General features: G+C 50.7%; 1 protein-coding gene across 1 annotated transcript; it reads left to right on the top strand.

Annotated features, from left to right (window-relative positions):
* Positions 1-6519: 6519 nt before the first annotated feature.
* On the top strand, positions 6520-7986 carry LOC123061813 (AP2/ERF and B3 domain-containing protein Os01g0693400). Its single transcript, XM_044485088.1, has one exon. The coding sequence runs from the start codon at positions 6629-6631 to the stop codon at positions 7754-7756; it is 1128 nt and encodes a 375-aa protein (XP_044341023.1). The 5' UTR covers positions 6520-6628; the 3' UTR covers positions 7757-7986.
* The last annotated feature ends 5569 nt before the right edge of the window (positions 7987-13555 follow it).

Genomic DNA, 13555 nt, shown 5'->3' with positions numbered 1-13555 from the left:
AACAGGCAGGAGGGGGTCAATCGTCTCCAACATGATCTTCACGGAATCAATATCATGAGTTAAACTTTAGCAATCGATATTAGTTCCACTAATCGTACCGCCGTCACACCAAAATATAATCATGTATAACATACACTTTCACCCTAAAACACAAATTGGAAAAAATCCACGGGACCAGCCAGCAAATCTTCACTATGTCGGGAGAAGTTACAAACAGCAGATTTACAATTGAACAACTTATCCCATGCGGTGGCTTACAAGGGGTATATATAACATCAGTGACCTAGTCCAATATTAATCTGCTCCTTCCCAAGCCTCCCGGCGATGAGCCTCTGCTCCGCTCATTAGAAGTTAGCCCTTATACTTATATATGAATTTGGATCACAAGATAAAAAAGATCACTGTAAATTTTAAGAGGCTGGGAAAAGGTTTAAATCAATGGTCAAAAGCTATTTCCAACCTAGTCGCTACCATCAAGGCCTCTCACTCTAATTGGAATAAATAACAAAGTAATCCTCAAAGAACACTTGCTTAAGCTACTTCATCATCACAAGATTTACTGGAAGCAGGGAGCAGCCGTCGGGTGGGTGAAGTTGCGAGATGGAAATTCTAAATTCTTCCAAGCAAAAGCCATAATTAAATATAAACATAATCACATATCTATGCTAAAAGACAAAAATGGTGATGAACATGTTGACCATAATAGTAAAGCTCCTTTACTTTGGATAGCTTTTAAGAGTTAAGATAAGACTTGGTGAGTCCATGCAGACTAACAATTTATTGGAGCTCTCTCATGTGACAAAGGAAAGATAATATTGATCTTCTTGAAATCCATTCCTCCAAAACAGAGATTGATGATGTGGAGGAGACCCAATGGCTTCAATGGTGCTTTTATAAAATCTTGTTGGGATATCATTTCCAATTATTTCTATAGGCTTATTGAATATTTTTACCGTGGCAAGGTTAACCTAGAGAGGAGCAATGTGTCTTTCATCACTTTAATCCCAAAGAAGTACACTCCCTTGACCGCAAATGATTTTAGACCAATTTAACTACTCAATTGTACTATAAAAATCATCGCCAAGCTTCTGGCCATAGGCTACAAAGTGTTATCTTAAGTGTTCTAAGTTAGAATCGGTATGGTTTTATTTAAACAAGAACTATCCAAGACTGCCTTGCTTGGGACTTAGAGTCTATTCATTAGTACCACCACTCAAGGAAGGAACTCTAGTTATTAAATTATACTTTGAGAAAGCCTTTGATCTTATTGAACACAAGACAATCGTAGAGATCCTACAAGGTAGGGGTTTTCGAAACAGGTGGATCCAATGAATGAAAATGATCCTCTCATCTGACACATCTTCTGTTATGCTAAATGGAGTGCCTGGTAAGCTTTTTCACTGTAGGAGAGGTGTTAGATAACGAGACCCACTTTTTCCTCTCTTTTTTATCTATGTTATCTATCTTCAATGAAGCCTATGCACTACCAAACATGCACTGATTTCCTCATTATACAATATGTACATGATACTATTTTAGTGCTTCCAATTGATGCGGTGCAGTTAAGACATGTAAAGAATATCATTCCGCATTTCACAACTTTCACTGGTATGTGGTCTCAAAGTAAATTACCACAAGTCATGGTCCCCATAAATGTCATGGACAATCACATACCAAGATATCTTTCCATCCTGGGCTGCCTTCAAGGAACTTTCCCATTCACCTATCTAAGGCTCTTTGTTGGGATAAATAAGCCAAGAATTGAAGACTTTAATCTTGTTATGCAAAGAAATGAGAGAACGTTATCGTCCGTTCCACTTTGCTCTCTTATGATGGGAGCGTATTAATGATCAAATCAATTTTCTCTACCATGCTCATTTTCTTGACGTTCTCCCTTTCTCCCTTGTTTGAGTGGTCAATCGGTTAAACAAGTACCCTAGGCACCGCCTTTGAGGGAAATTTGGCATGGAAACCAAGGGCATGCCCTCATTTTCTTGGGATGACGTTTGCAAGCTAAAGCCGCAAGGAAGACTAGGCAATCTCACTATCCTTGTGCATAACAAGACTCTTCTTACGAAGAACTTGTTCAAATTTCTTAACAAAGATAATCTTTTCATGGATTAACATCACTTGAAAAAGTACTACTCCGTGGCCCCACGTCTTGATAAAATGGAGGGTTCCTACTGGTGGAAATCTCACCTGAAACTTCTGCCACAATTCAAGGCTTTGGCTTCTTACACCATGGGTACTAGTACCTCCATTTTTTGGCATGATAGGTCGACCGATGAGCCTCCGCTTCACAAATTCTCCGAACTTTTCTCAATTGCCAAGAATAGCAAAAAATTAAGTGGCCAATTTCTTGTCCATTCAAACCTGGACTCATCATTTCCATCTCCCACTTTCTACTCAAGCCTTTTATCTCCTATAAATTTTTCTCAAGTGCTAACACGCAATCAATTGAATACATATATATCGAGTAGTGTTGGTTCGTTTGCAAAATACTCCTCCATAAGAATCTATAGGATGTTAATCGGGGTTGTGTTATCCTCGGCTGTTTGAGAAGATTTGGAAAATTGTGAGCAGACTCAAACATAGAATCTTCTATTGGTTGGCTCTTCATAGTAGACACAAGGTCTCTGTTAAAAAGAAAAGGATTCCACATGAATACATACAACTGTCCTTTATGCAATCAGAACACTGAAGAAACCTTAATGCATCTTTTATGGGACTGTCATTTTGCCTTGAACTGTTGGGATTCCCTCCTGGTAGGAAAAGGAGCACTTTGGTTTATAATGACACTTTGTTTGCTATGGAAGCCATGCCTTTTGCTTATAGTATGGAGATTATTATTTTGGCATGCTGGAATATGTGGATCTAGAAAAATGAAATATCTTCATGCACACTAATCACTCCATTCAAGCCCGAAGACATGCCCTAAAGTAGATTTGGAGCTTCTTGCTCATAGAATTCAGAGCGAACATGTTGTTTGTCTCCATGAGTGGTTTGTTCTAAACTTTTAACATGTTTTGCATGTTCCCTAGAGCTGGCATAGGATGAATCTTTTTGTATTTTTGAGTAATTTTTCGTATGTTTCTTCTCTTTTGCTCCCCCCTATTTGTACCATACTCGTTTACTTATTGATGAAAATACATACCATGGAACAATTGTTCCACGGTTCAGTTTTCAAAAGAAAAAAACCGGACCAGACAATATTTCTAAATTTCGTCTGGATTTCTAAATCATACTGTGAAATTAGATTTAAAATTCAAACAAAGGAGAGGGGGAGGGATATTTCTTTGAGTGGGAGTTGAGCACACAACGTTCTGCAACAAGTTGAACGTTTTTTTTCATTTTGATGGAGCAAATTGTTTTATAAAACGAAGTTCCAATTTTATATTCATAAATATTTGTTCGGATGGCTGATTTCTTTTGGCCAAATTAGACCGCAGTTCCTTTATTTTGGACCCCCAACGAAATTCACGAATTTTGTAACCCTGTATGCATCAATCGATGTAGAGACCGAAGGCTGTCCTCTTTTCTGAAAATAATAATTGTCAGTTTATTCAAGAGCTTAGGAAACACAAAGTCAGTCAAGTAGCACGTAGAAGATAACACATAGCCGAGCAATCCGTGGATGGGAGAGCTTCACATCCCACACAAGGAAAACAAAGTCAGTCAACCCTTACCCAACAGGTCAACACTACTACTATTCTCCACGTAATTAAATCCGTTCCATTCCATTCCATGGGATATTTTTCTCCAGGACAATGACCCGATGAACCTGAGCAACCCAACCACACAGCCAATGAGAAGAGCCTTCTTCTACCCATAGTCTTCCCATTTTCTAGCGTGACTAGCTGCCCGAAACTTGGCAGCAGGCACGCCATGCATTCCAAGTTTCAGCTGTCAACCGTGAAAAACACGCAGAGATCAAAGTCTCCGGCAGAGAAAAAACACCAATTACACACGTCGCGGTTCCCATTTCTTCCCGTCTATACACTACCAGTAGTGCGTATACTCAATTTCCCCCACACGGCTTGGCTACAGTAGATGCCATAGCTGCACAAGCAATGCACGTGGAATTCCCCGAGCCGTGACCGCGGGCGAGCGTCGCCGTTGCAAATTCGCAATTGCTCCACTGTTTCGTAGCCCGCCCACTTGCACGGCGAGCTCGGCCACATCGAACAGATCTGACCGGATTTACCGAGCACGGCGCACCCAGGAAAACTCCACAGCCCACTTGCCGGCCGGTGAAGCAGCTTTGCGTGCCGTGCGCCGACTTATCACCACCGTTGTAGCACAAAACATTATCCTGGAGGCAGCGGCTTAATAACTTGGCTAGTTGTTTTCTGTATGTATGATTAAGCCAACGGAGTGTGCCCAGTGTGTTATCTACAAGTGCTGGACTTTTCTGTCCGGTCGATCCGGATCATGTCCCTGTCACGTATGGACGGACAATTGCATGAGTAGTTTCTTGTTTGTACCGTACCCAGTACCCTTCCGCGGCTAAGATCAACTCCCTGTGGATGGTGAAGTTGTAGATGACCGGCCGCCTCCAAAAACTTCCAGAAATAGGGTCCTCTCCTCGCTAGTCCACGTCACACTGCGACAAGCCAGCACACAGCATCCATCTATCCATCTATATCTATCTGAAAACACGCATAGCATAAGCCCAATCCACTTGCGTGAGCAACAATAATTCCGCCACAAACCTCATCTGAAAAAAGGGACACTCCAAAGCAAAGCCATATAGAAAGGAGAAGGCATCCGGCGTGACATGGCAAACAGCTGCGCCCATGGGGCGGCCAGCTCACATCATCCGCAACAAGAACCATCTTTTCCATCCGTAGACCATGCTACGATCTACCTAGAGTGGGACCATCCCTCCCTCCCTCCCTCCCGCGCCGCCACCCGCGAGGCGGCCGGGGAGGGCGCCCCGATCTCCTCCGCTCGGCCCCCTCTCCCTCCCTACTCCCCTCGCCGCCGCTGGAGGGCGTGGCCGGGCGAAGCCCGGTCTGCGCAGGCGGCGGCGGGGCCTCCTTCGTCCCCTCGCGCGGGTGGTCAGGCGCGGGCCAGATCCGCCGGGCCTGGGCGCCGGACTGGTTGACGGGTGCGGCGGCACGGCGTGCTGCGGAGTGGTCGAGCTCCTGGCGGCGGTGCGGCGGGAGTCATGGTGGTGGTCCTCGCCTCTTGGCGCGCGGGGCTGCTCCGGGGCGGCGGCGCGGGCATGTCCTGTGGGCGCGGCCTCGGCCTCCCCTGCTTGGCCGGCGGGTCTCGGTGGGGGGGGGGGGGGCTCCTCCCTACTGAGATCTGGCTTGCGGGATCTTCCAGATCCCGGCAAGGATGGCGGCGACCCGTGCACGAGAGATGGAGGTCTTCGATCAGATCCGGGTGAAAACCTGCTATTGGCTATTGCCAAGGCCGGCGATGGCGACGCTGTCTGCGTCGTTCCCTTCCTGAAGGCATCGTCGTGGAGATGTTCAAGGCCACTCTCTGCTACCTCCGGGGGAAACCCTAGATCAGTAGATCGGATGGCGGCGGCTCTCTGGTGTCGTCTTCCCCCCCTGGGGGCGTCATTCTTGGAGGTGCACACGGGCTCGAGGGACTAGAGGACGGCGACGTTGGTGGAGCGGTGCTTCATCTTTCACATTGATGATGGCGGATCTCGGCGGCATGGTGCTGTGGAGACTCGGCGTCTGATGCGCGGAGATGGACTCGTGCAGGAGGAGGAAGCTGTCTGGCGTCATGGGGACGTCGATGGCAGACTGGCCAGACAAGGTAGAAGCCTCAATTTGATCTGAAGACGGACCTGTGGAAGATGGCGGCGACGACACACGAGTGCGTCTGACCGGATTGCGCCTCAGACCCAGTATGTGGCTCGGCTGGGGTTACCGAATGAGTTTCGGTTTCCGGCTTTTGATGTTAGGCTTAGGTGAGTGGTTTGGGTAGTGGCCCAGCTAGCACCCCCTCATCATATTGGATAGGAGTAGCGGCACATGTTGCCAAGATGGTGGATTCAGACACATTGTTGTAATACTTTGTATGGTTATCGAGAATAATCAATAAAGTGGCCGTATGCATCTCCCAGATGCAGAGGCCGGGGGTCATCCTCCTTTTCTAAAAAAACGATCTACCTAGAGTATCCATCTACCTTCATCATCTAGGCATAGATGGATAGCCCTTGAGCCAACCCATGAGCTGATGAGTGACCCACACCAAGGCCAGCCCATCGGCGAGCCACGCTCTGACCACGTATCTATGTCTCAGCCCACGGGGGTGACGTCAATGCATTAGCCCTACACAGCGGCAGCATTTTTATATGGTTTGCATTCACCGAAAAGCGAGGGAAAAAATTGGAATTAAAAACAGCAGAGCAAAATACAGGTAGCAAACCACGGGAAGAGCCACGCGGAGCATGGTATGGGCATGGCAGCGGCAGCGTCCCACCCATGCCATACACGACACCCACTCTGCCGCTGGGATCTCTCCTTCCTTCCTATAAATCCCCCCGCGCGCGCTCCCCTCAGCGTCCTACAATTGATACTACCACCCATCATAGCATCAGTTACCAACAGAAGAGACAGCCATACTCCACAGCTAGTGCCGCCAGTGTCGCGCCGTTACTGAAATGGACAGCACCAGCTGCCTCGCCGACGACACCAGCAGCGGCGGCGCCGCCTCCACGGACAAGCTCAAGGCGCTGGCCGCCGCCGCGGCGGCGGCCGCGGCGGGGCCGCTCGAGCGCATGGGCAGCGGCGCCAGCGCGGTGCTCGACGCGGCCGAGCCGGGCTCCGAGGCCGACTCCGGCGGCCGCGCGGCGCCGGCGGGGAAGCTGCCGTCGTCCAGGTTCAAGGGCGTGGTGCCGCAGCCCAACGGGCGCTGGGGCGCGCAGATCTACGAGCGGCACCAGCGCGTGTGGCTCGGCACCTTCGCGGGGGAGGCCGACGCCGCGCGCGCCTACGACGTGGCCGCGCAGCGCTTCCGCGGCCGCGACGCGGTCACCAACTTCCGCCCGCTCGCCGACGCCGACCCCGACGCCGCCGCCGAGCTCCGCTTCCTCGCCGCGCGCTCCAAGGCCGAGGTCGTCGACATGCTGCGCAAGCACACTTACTTCGACGAGCTCGCCCAGAGCAAGCGCGCCTTCGCCGCCTCGGCCGCGCTCTCCGCGCCCACCACCTCGCACGGCCACGCCTCGCCTCCCACCCCGGCCGCCGCGCGCGAGCACCTGTTCGACAAGACGGTCACGCCCAGCGACGTGGGCAAGCTGAACCGGCTGGTGATACCGAAGCAGCACGCGGAGAAGCACTTCCCGCTGCAGCTCCCGGCCGCGGGCGGCGAGAGCAAGGGCCTGCTCCTCAACTTCGAGGACGCCGCCGGCAAGGTGTGGCGGTTCCGCTACTCGTACTGGAACAGCAGCCAGAGCTACGTGCTCACCAAGGGCTGGAGCCGCTTCGTCAAGGAGAAGGGCCTCGGCGCCGGAGACGTCGTCGGGTTCTACCGCGCCGCCGCCGGCAGCACCGGCGAAGCCAGCAAGCTCTTCATTGACTGCAAGCAGCGGCCGAGCACCAACAGCCCCGCCCCCGCAGACCCCGTGGACCAGTCGCCGGCGCCCGTGCACAAGGCCGTGAGAATCTTCGGCGTCGACCTTCTGACGGCGCCGGCGTCGCCGGGGTGCAAGAGGGCCAGAGACATGGTGAAGCCGCCGGCTCCGACAGCGGCGTTGAAGAAGCAATGCATAGAGCTGGCGCTAGCGTAGGGTTGGAACCATTAGCTCGATCGATGCCTTGTCTCCAGCTAGCAGCGGCGGTTTTTGCTCGCGTAATTCAGGTGGTAGAGCTTAGCTTAATTAGTCCCTTGTTGGTAGTACCTATCATCAACTTTGTTTGTTTATTTGTCATGTTGTTGCATGCCCTGATGTAAATCTTATCCTCCCAAAAATGTATACTAATTCAGGAAGCCCTCGAAGGCTAGCTTTAGATCGTTCAACCGACGACATAATAATAACATTTTGAATGTAGCCTAGCTCATCAGTTTCCTTGTCAAAAACTGAAGCATATCCTATTTGGTAGTAGAAGTATCTAGATATTTGTCGTCCATTTTGACCTAGCTTCTTTTCTTGCGCCTTTTTATACACTTTTCTGTATTTTATATGCACACCCTGAGACGTGATGTGGTTGTTGTGTAGCTAAGCACACCAGGTGCATGCATGAGCCAAGTTTGGAAAGAGAAAGAGAAGTGGTGCAGTGCAGAGCCATTGTTATGGCCGCATGCACACGCTAGAGACATCTGCTGCTGTAGATGATATGATAAACTTATCTTATCAGCAGCAGAACAGAGCAGAAGAGCCGCCTTTTGCAGGGATGGATATATGCTCTGCTCGCCATCGTCAGTACGTAGAGAAGATGAAATACTCCGTACTAATAGATCTGAGGAAAACAAAAAAGAAATGCACCGTCCCTGTAACAAATGCCTTCTGTTCATCACGCCCGAAATTTGAATTCGGGCCGCAAGGCAAACGGTAACATGCAAAGGTGCATGTCACCTGATCTGTGTCATGGATAGCAACACAACACGTATCGTACAGGCGGTGGCCTGGCCCGGCCGCTGGCCCGGTGGGTGGTTGCTAGCTAATACTGTACTACTGAAATAGTAGCGCACGCAGAGCAACCAGTTGCACGCCTACTTGTTGGTTGTTTATTCATGCGCATGCAATGCAAGCCGTGATCCTTGACATGTGCAACACATTGCCGCCAATTTCGCAGTAGCTTTATGGGTTTTGCCAGCTTGTCGCTGTGACCCAGCCGCCGGCCTCCAGCCCAGGGTGAGGTAGATTTTGCGGCCGCGCTCATCTACTCATCGGTGCTGCGCGCGAGACGACGTGCAGCTCGCAGACACCATACGGACGGATCTTCGTGTCGGTCTGTCACGCGAGAAGCTACGGCACCCAACAGATCGTTTCGTCGGCTTTGACCGGCCCAAGGAAGGGAAGCCAGCGGCTGGTCGCCGGTGGAATCTTGGGGAATGGTAGGCTATGGCATGCGACCGGTGACCTACAGACAGCCTTCTTCGCTGTAGTAGTTTTCACCGTGTCCGCCATTGTAGAGGCTGGAGTACTCTGGAGGCCGAGGATTTTATGAATATGTTTAGCATTTGCTGCTCTGCAGTCCAGTCGGTACGCGCAGCTCTTTCACGCAGCTGTCGTGCGTCCAAATCGGCGGTACAGTACAGTCGTCGGTACAAGCAAACGGAGCATCACAATAAGTACTGCTGGTAGAGTATACAAAAAAAATTCTTTGAAAAAGATATGTATTGGCATGCAAGAAACGATGGAAGCATGGTGAGGAGGTGAGGCGATCCACCGAGCAGCGGCAGGCCGAGTCAGCAACCGGCCGACTCCAATGGGCGCCAGGTACGGATAGATAGGGAGACGGAGGGAGACGCGGCGTACACGGCTCTTGAGGAGGAAGAGATGAGGGTCGGGGGGGGGGGGGGGGGGGGGGGGGCTGCTGCTGCTGCTTCTGCTTGCCTGTTTCGACAGCAACAATAACAATCTGCATGCGGCGACATGGGGACAAGCTGCCGATATAAAGGCCCGCTCCTCGGTCGCTTCGCCGCCTATTATTGTTGCCGCCACAGCTCCTTTCCTTTCTTCTTTTTCTGCATCGACTTGGCGCCAGAGCTCGTACCGTAGTAAATTGCAAATATACGTATTTTCTTGCGGGGAGATTGCAAATCTATGCCCTCACTGTTTGCAATTTGAACTACTAGTGTGAAGTGCACTGGAATCCTGGAAGTAGTGGTACTCTAGGTCCGGGTCGACCGACACTCGCACCCATCCACTACTCGATTGCGCGCTGCCGAATGTGGGTCATCGGCCGGGTTGGACATTTTGACCGTGAGAGGAGAGGCCAAGGTCGCATTCAGACGTGTGTCGCAGGGTTTTTGCGGGAGGACGGACGGAGGTGCCTAGGCTGGAATCTTTCTAGAAAACCAGGGAGGGAGGGAAGGATGCCGTCTCTCGGGTGCCACGACGCTTGGGCAGATGGACGCTCGCACGCATGTGCCGTGCCATGATTCACTGCTCGCCTTCGCTCGACAATTGTCCACCTATCACACGCTCGCATCGCAGCAGCAGGATTCCAGAGTAAGTTTTACCGCTCCATGGTTGAAACTGACGCGGCTTTTCTTGCGATCTAAGCTCTGAATCTCGGGGCTGTGAAAACAGCCAGCCGGCCAGGCTTTTTACCTCGCCGATGTCCCCACCGCCCCTTCGCGGAAGTTTCCCGCCGCGGCCACGCGCGCGTGAGGCCAACAATACAAAAGGAAAGCAGCGGCGACGTGCTGGTTCATTGCCACAGCGGCATGCACCGCACATGCAGATGCTGTGCCGTGTGCCTTGGGGAACACACACCGTCGCAGCGTCTCGCACACGCCGCAGGCAGGGCGAGGAGGGAGGGTCGAAGACAGAGGCTCAAGCCCAGGTACAAAAATCCAGGGCGGCAAGCTTGACTTTTGAGACCACGGACGGAGCAGAGGGGCCAACGAGAAATGCAGCGGCGCTAGTACGCGTGGGAACGCACGCGGCTCACGGCCCCTCCCGCAAGTTAAATCATCCGTCAAGTCTCTCTGGCAATCCGCAGAGCAGGGGTCTGTCTGTCGCCGACGCGGTGCCCGCCAGCGCCAGTGGTCACATGCAGTGCAGTCGGTGTGTGTTAGTACGTTGCCGTGTCGTCCCCTCCGCGATCGTGGACCGACTCGTGGTCGATGGGTTGTGCGGGCGAGGGGTTTTCATGGAACACGCGCAAGTGCTTTTTCTTAACGTTGGTACTTCCTCTATTTCGCAATGTAGTACCCCGCGCTTTTTGAAATCTAAATTTAATTATATATTTAACCAACGAGACCAATTATAATATATGCAAAAATTATACCACTGAATTAATATTTTGATATTTAACCAACGAGACCAACTCGTATGCCCGTGTTTTGGCCATCCTCTTCCATCCATATCAACAGCAAACCCTCGTCCATCCTCGCCCCGTCGCCGTCGCCGCCCATTTTCGGTGCATCTGCTAGCAGCCCGTGCCAGAACACCTCCCCCAAACGCCGCCACCTCCCATGTTGCCGCCACCACCGCCTCATCGCCAGGGCGCCGAAGCTTCCCACCCCCCATTCCGACGTCGCCGTGAGCAGGAAGCCGCCTCCCTGCCCCGGCCAGCTCCTTCGCCCGACACCACCCGTTGTCCTGACGTCGGCACGCTCTCCGACGCCGCCAGGCCAGCCGCCTGGTCTAAGGGAGGCGCGCGCTTCTTCATCGACGCTCGCAAGCTGTTTGACAGTTTGTCAAGGTACAAAATGGACTCCGCCAACGAGTCCTTTTTCCACAATTTTCTGTCGGACTCCCACGATTCCTCGTCCGATGAGGAGGAGTCGATGTTGGCTACCGTGTTGGTCCATGACCACCTTAGTAGGCAGCGACCGCTGTTCCAGGGCTCGATCCCGGGGCACCTTATGGCGTTGAATCGCAATCGAGAAGAGCGGCCATTTCATTCTTTGGGATGACTACTTTGACACAACCACCCCGCTGTTCAAACATCAGAAATTCCGACAACGTTTTCGTATGGCTAGGCATCTTTTCAACCATATTAGAGAGGGGGGGGGGGTCGGATGCGATAATTATTTCGAGTGCAAAGAGGATGCCCTCGGAAATACTAGCTTCTCATCTTATAAAAAAATGCACTGCAGCCATCCAGATGCTTGCATACGGAGTGACCGATGATCTCATTGATAAGTACATCCGTATGAGCGAGTCTACATGCCTAGACTCCATGTACAAGTTCTGCAATGTTGTGATTGCTGTGTTTGGCCCCGAGTGCTTGAGAGAGCCGACTGCTCAAGGTACAACCCGTTTGGTGGCGATAAGTGCCAGCAGGGGCTTCCCAGGGATGCTTGGCATTATAGACTGCATGCATTGGGAGTGGAAGAACTGCTCTTCTGCCTGGCAAGGGCGGTATAAGGGCTGTGTCAGGGCTTGCACTATCATACTTGAGGCCTTGGCTTCACAAGATCTCTGGATCTGGCACTCTTTCTTCGGCTTAGCCGGATTACACAATGCTATCAACATGCTTCAATGCTCACCGGTGTTTGCAAGTCTTGCTGAAGGCAACAGCCCGCCGGTGAATGTTACCATCAACGGCCACAACTACGATAGATGATACGACCTAGGTGACGGTATCTATCTTCAGTAGATCACTATTGTGAAGACAATCCCCAACCATGTTGGAGAGAAGAGGAAAAGATTTGCCCAAGAGCAAGAGAGTGCTAGGAAGGACGTAGAGCGTGCCTTTGATGTTCTGCAATCTCGATGGGGCATCGTTTGGTATCCTGCTAGAACTTGGAGCACCAAAAAAATGTGGGAGGTGATAAATGCTTGTGTGATCATGCACGATATGATTGTAAAGGATGAGCGCCTGGAACGTGTCTACGATCATGAGTTTCAGTTTCAGGGTGAGAATGTTGTGCCTGAGCATGGAGAAGCGGCAACGTTTGCACAATTCATCCAATTTCATCATGAAATGTGTGATTGAAAAACTCACATGCAACGCAAAATGATTTGGCTGAGTATATGTAGCCTCATGTGGGCAACCAATAAATGTATCTTTTTTTCAAATGTATTTAAGATAATTTAATTTTTATTCAGCTTGTAAACTATGCTAAATTTATTTAGTTGTGAAACTATGCTATTTTTGTTTGCTTGTAAAACTATGCAAACTGTGTGCATATTTGTTGAGAAACGGCAATCAGCCGTCCACGCCGGTTAATATGGATCAGCGTGTTGAACACACTGCTAATCCAAATCATAAACAAGACGGATATCGAACAGACGTCGATTCAAACGGATAAAAAAAGGGACAGAAGCGTTGTTCGTTTGGGTCGATGCATCGCAGTTGCTCTTAGTAACACGGGCGGCCTTGTTTGCAATGTCTGCAACCTGCAATGCGTATGGAGTACAGCACAAGAGGAGGGCTGCTATGGCAAGTCAACCCTGCGCTTCTGCGAATGTTTATTGAGACAGAGAGATAGAGATAGAGACCGGACTGACCGTGGCTCGGATCTCGGCGTATGTTGGGTCATTTTCCTTGTGTCTACCTTCCCGGGCACTCGCAGCAGCATGGGTGTTTCGCACGAAAGCCCTTGTCGTTTCTGAATTCTGAGCCGCCATGGTTTTGTTTCCAGCGAATGTGAGGGTGATTTGCTAGGAAGCCTAAATAAATCAGACTGCATAGTACAGTACATTTCGTAGACCTACACACTGCCGCACGAAAGTGGGAGCATTCATCGCTAGTTAATTAATCAGACTGCAAATGACTTCAGTGTAAAATCTACTACTAGTACTACTAAAACCTCGCTACTAGCTAGATTCTGTGTGATGACAGCTTGACACAAAGGATGCTGCAGGCAGGACAAACAAGCCTGCTAGTCAAAGTCAATAAGTCTGCCGTATTATCTCTTGAATATCCACGAAGATTCTGTGCTAAGCTCTACAAATATTAGGTCC

The sequence above is a fragment of the Triticum aestivum genome, chromosome 3A, assembly GCF_018294505.1.
Source record: "Triticum aestivum cultivar Chinese Spring chromosome 3A, IWGSC CS RefSeq v2.1, whole genome shotgun sequence".
In the NCBI taxonomy this organism is placed as follows: Eukaryota; Viridiplantae; Streptophyta; class Magnoliopsida; order Poales; family Poaceae; genus Triticum; species Triticum aestivum.
Note: the sequence above shows the minus strand (reverse complement) of the source record. Positions and strands in the feature narration are given on the sequence as shown.